The following is a 4641-nucleotide window of genomic DNA, read 5'->3' on the forward strand; positions in this document are numbered from 1 at the left end:
CACTTTACCACTGTAAAAAATAATTAGCAAAGATGTCGTGCAAAATGGAGTCAAGATCCTCTCCATTTCTCAAAAGAAATGGAGACCTCCATTACTAAAGTTTTCATGATATAAAAGTTAAATTATACAAACACATGTCACACTTTTCAAAAACATTAATGCATTATATATCAAAACTTTAGTAATGGAGGTCTCCATTTCTTTTGAGAAATGGAGAGGATCTTAACTCTGCAAAATGGTATATATGTGATGTGAGGGAAAAAAAGACGGGAAATACGTGTCAGTTCGAAACTGCTCAAAAAGAGCAAATGAAATTTCCGAGAACTTATTATAAATTTTTTATACCAGACCGAAATTCCTAATAATACATTTTTAAATCCTCCAAAAAAAACTCAACATTTATTCTAAAAGTTTTGAAATTTTCAATAAACATACAAGAAATGTTACTAGAAATAAAAACTCATGAAATTTATTATTTTGTTATCAAAAATTTCAAAATTTCTAGTTATTTTGCACATTTTTTAAAAATTGTCAGTATAGTTTTGAAAAGTTTCTAGTATTTAGTCATACTTTAAGAAAAACCAGTAACCTTAGGCAAGGGTATAACAATAAAAACACATATATTATGGGGTGTCAGATATAACACGGGGGTTGGCACACGTTAAATTCTCGATATCCTGGATTAAAGAAACTATATTCCTATTTAGAAGAACCTGTATTACAACTACAACCAATGAAAATTTTTACAAGCTTCCTTCCAAGAAGCAAATGCAGCAAGAACAAATATGTCATTGCTTCACATAACAGAATATATATCACCCTCAACAAAAATGAGCGAAACAATCTATATGAAATTTTTTGGTGAATCAGACGCAAATGAGCATTTGCTGACCCATGTAAGGTAAAACCCAGTGTACTAGTATGTATCCAGTAAGAACACAGCCTCTTCATTTGTTTTATCCAGATTCTTGTCAATGAGGGCCGGCCGGGGCAGGCAGTCTTATATCCATAACACAGTATATACTCCTAATTTGCATTTACTGAAATCTCAATTTTGCTCAGAATGTGTAGAGGCTTGCATACCTATCACTTTGGTGTCATGCTTTCTCTTGCTTCGGCTACGTCTAGATCTGGATGTTCTAGTCTTAGTAGAATGCTTGGTCGACTGCTCATGTGTGCCAATTAGCCCCTTTTCATTAGTTGGGATTGCAGGAGTGGCATCTGGCCATGGAGTATTTTTTGAGGGGACGATGATGTCCAGAGGAGGGTCAATTATCCATCTGCAAGAAATTACATCCAATGGTCAGGACTCGGGAGTATGCACACAGAAAACATACTAAAATAGTACACTAACATTTTTGAAAGGATAAAAGTACACTATATTTACTAGAGGATGAACTTGATTAATAAGAGCCAAAAGTATACAAAATATAATAAAAGCCATGATGTTTATGACTTTAGATTCAGAGGGAAGTAGCTGGCAGAGAAGTGCTTAAGAAGCCAGAAGAAATATCAGACGACTTCATCAATAACTAAATCAAAAAAATACACAGGGATGTCACTTAACTCATTACTTCGGTATTTTGTTACAGGTTCCCGAATATCAACAGTTCATGACAAGTAAGTTACAGTAGAATATCATTAGTTGAGTCTATTAGATAGTTAAAGAGGTTGAAAAGATGGGCGCTTTAGCTATAATAGGGAATTCAAATTTATTAACTCAGAGAAACCTCCATTTCTCAACCTTAGAAACCTCCAATGTAATCAAATATGATAGAAAATTGAAATACCCTCCCTTGCACTTGCATCCCCTCCCGAAAGTGCAGAAAATGAACCTTGGCAATTTCATTTAGCACAAACTTTTTTCCTTTTCTCATACTGACAAATCCAATAAAAATATTTATCAACTCAACTTTATTTGAGACTATACTGTATTTGGTTATTCACTACTATCCTCGGACCCTTGTAAATTACATGAACATGTATACATAACCACTAGCTTATTGACCTGTGTAAAATATAATACCAAATTCATTCAATATATATGCAAAATATAATAGCAAAATCATTATCTATTTCATATAATAATGTGAGTGTTTTCCCAAGTCAACAAGATTGTATCCTTAGATGACCTGAAAATGCAATAACAGCTGACATCCGGTGTCTACAACAAATCCGCTCAATTTGGCAGCAGTTATCTTAGTCAGCTAGGTCTTACATGGCCTAGCAACTTTGAATCCATGTTTGAGAGTGTATGTACAATGCGGGTTATAACTTGAGTTTGCCCTTTTTTTGCATGTTTGGATACCATCAAGCAAAATTGTTTTTCCTCCTATAGGCATATTAGACTAAAGTGAAAAAACAGTTTTTGTGTTTGGTTGATAATTTCATAAAAAGTTTCCCAAAAAACTTACTTCTAAGATAGAACTTTCCAAATAGAAATTACTCATTTCAAATTTACTTTTAACTAAAAGCAAAATCATCAAAATTCAAGTTTGCAAACACAACCAAGCACACACATAAACTGGAATATTTCCATCGTTAGTACATATCACATGGTGCTTGAGTTTACCTATATGCAAGCAAGAGGATGGGTTCATGTTATTATTAACCACAGAAACACCAAATAGGTCTAGAATCTAAATTCTTGTTATATGCATTGGCAATTGCCTTCTACTTTCATGTTGTGGCACTATTTGATTTAAATAAATGTTATGCCACACAGATTTCCATATATAAAATCCATTTGCATAATAAAAAAGAATCACAAAAGCTTGAAATACTTTTTTTTTTCATACTGATTCAATGAATATTTTATAATAACCAAACATAGTTAAGAACTATACAATAAATTAAGAGAGTACTCACTGAGGTGGGAATTTGCTGTCTGTTCGAGCTTCAACCCGGAGCCACCAAAGCAAAATGCGGCGTCCACAACTCCCAAGTGGTTCTAACACGGATCTGTCTTTCAGCAGAGACAGTGGATTGTCTACATCCTCATCAACTACATCTAACGCATTAATATCCTTAATCCAGTCAGGTTTATCGTCAAAATCCTTCCAAAGCAACCTGGAATTCAAAACAAACCCAGACCATTCAAGTTTTCTAGGTACAACAGGCGCCCTGTCACCTACGTAAATTGCATTTCTCCTTGCATGCTTTGACGAATCATAGGTATGCAACCCGACTAAATGACTTGTCGCATTACAAGCAGGACCCTGTACTGGCATCGCTAGGGTCTCCTCCTTGCCATGTGAGGTCGTAGATCCATCTGTATCAGATTGAACAAGTATTCCAACCGAAACTGCCCCTATCCATTTCACACTCTGAATTTCATCAAATAACTCCATACTATGCATATTGCTATCATCCGCAAACATCACAATACCATCCAGCTTCTCTTTTCTCACAATCCTGTTCCACCAAATTGCAAATAATCAAATGTTTGACCTATCAACCGACTAAATTTTCAGATCATACAATAACATTGACAAAGAAAGATATCATAACAGTTTAAAGAAACACAGTTGTCAAACATAATAAACAGTAATTATTTCTTATCGGCAAATTAATGAAAAATCAATATCTTCAAAATTTCTATATACCGTAAAGCATGAAGTCGCATTCGAGCCTCCAATTTATGTCTAGCATCCCATGTAACCGGAATCCGTTGATTGAATCCAATATGGATAATTCTGAGTCCTGAATTGGCAATGATAGAAGCAGTCTCATTGGTGACACCTCTAGCCTCCACTACAATCCACACCAGATCATACGGCACAAGCATCAGCGAATGCATCACTCCGATCAAGTGAAGCTTCTGGAACGTCCGGACATACGTCGGCGTCACTGCAATAACCGTCCTAGGGTTTTTCACTCCGAACAACACCTTCTGCTCCGTTTGAACTCTCTCAATTATCCGGTGAGCCTTCATGACCTCATTCGGATTCGGATGAGGCCAAGATCGGACTCGGATCCCGTGCCGACCAACCACCACACGACTACCAGCAGAACCGCCGATAATAGCTAACTTTTTCACTGGATTCTCCACATTGGCACTCGGATTCACCGTAACGGAGGAATGAACACGGAGCGGGACAGAGATTTCACCGCCGCCGGAGGGAACAGTGTAGAAATTAGTTGACGAAGCGGAGAACAGGAACAAGAAGAAAATGCGGGAGAGGCGAAAACCTAGGGAAAGACTGACAAGGCAGAACGCGGCGTGGAGGAAGAGCCAGAAAGAGCTTACTGGAGATTTTCCGGTAACTTCGCCGGAGGATTCAAACGCCGGCGGGTCCTTGATGCTGTTGCTCCGGCGATTCTGTAACAATGTTGAGAGCTTCATGTTTTCTCTCTCTCACATTCAATAATGAAATTAATGAAGCAAATTGAAGAATGTGTTTGAGTTGGTTTGAAGATGGTGAAGGTATAGTTTGAATTTAAAAATGTGTAATAGTTTCAGCGTTTGTTTCTTCTTTAGTTGAAGCAGAATTGACCTTAGGAATGAATTAATAAAAGATGTGATAATTGGGATAATGTATTAATAGTGCTAAATGCGAAATTAAAGAGAAAGGTGTTAGCAAAATCTATTTGATAGAGAGATATGCGTCTCCGTAATTTCCAATTACTGACACATATCTC

At 36.5% G+C, this 4641-nt stretch overlaps 1 protein-coding gene across 1 annotated transcript; it reads right to left on the reverse strand.

Moving 5' to 3' along the window:
- Positions 1-675: 675 nt before the first annotated feature.
- On the reverse strand, positions 676-4641 carry LOC131639264 (probable beta-1,4-xylosyltransferase IRX14H). Its single transcript, XM_058909762.1, has 3 exons — positions 3606-4641; positions 2869-3414; positions 676-1280 (listed from the first exon to the last, which is right to left on the reverse strand). The coding sequence occupies exons 1-3, from the start codon at positions 4343-4345 to the stop codon at positions 1049-1051; spliced, it is 1518 nt and encodes a 505-aa protein (XP_058765745.1). The 5' UTR covers positions 4346-4641; the 3' UTR covers positions 676-1048.

The sequence above is a fragment of the Vicia villosa genome, linkage group LG1 (assembly GCF_029867415.1).
Source record: "Vicia villosa cultivar HV-30 ecotype Madison, WI linkage group LG1, Vvil1.0, whole genome shotgun sequence".
Lineage (NCBI taxonomy): Eukaryota > Viridiplantae > Streptophyta > Magnoliopsida > Fabales > Fabaceae > Vicia > Vicia villosa.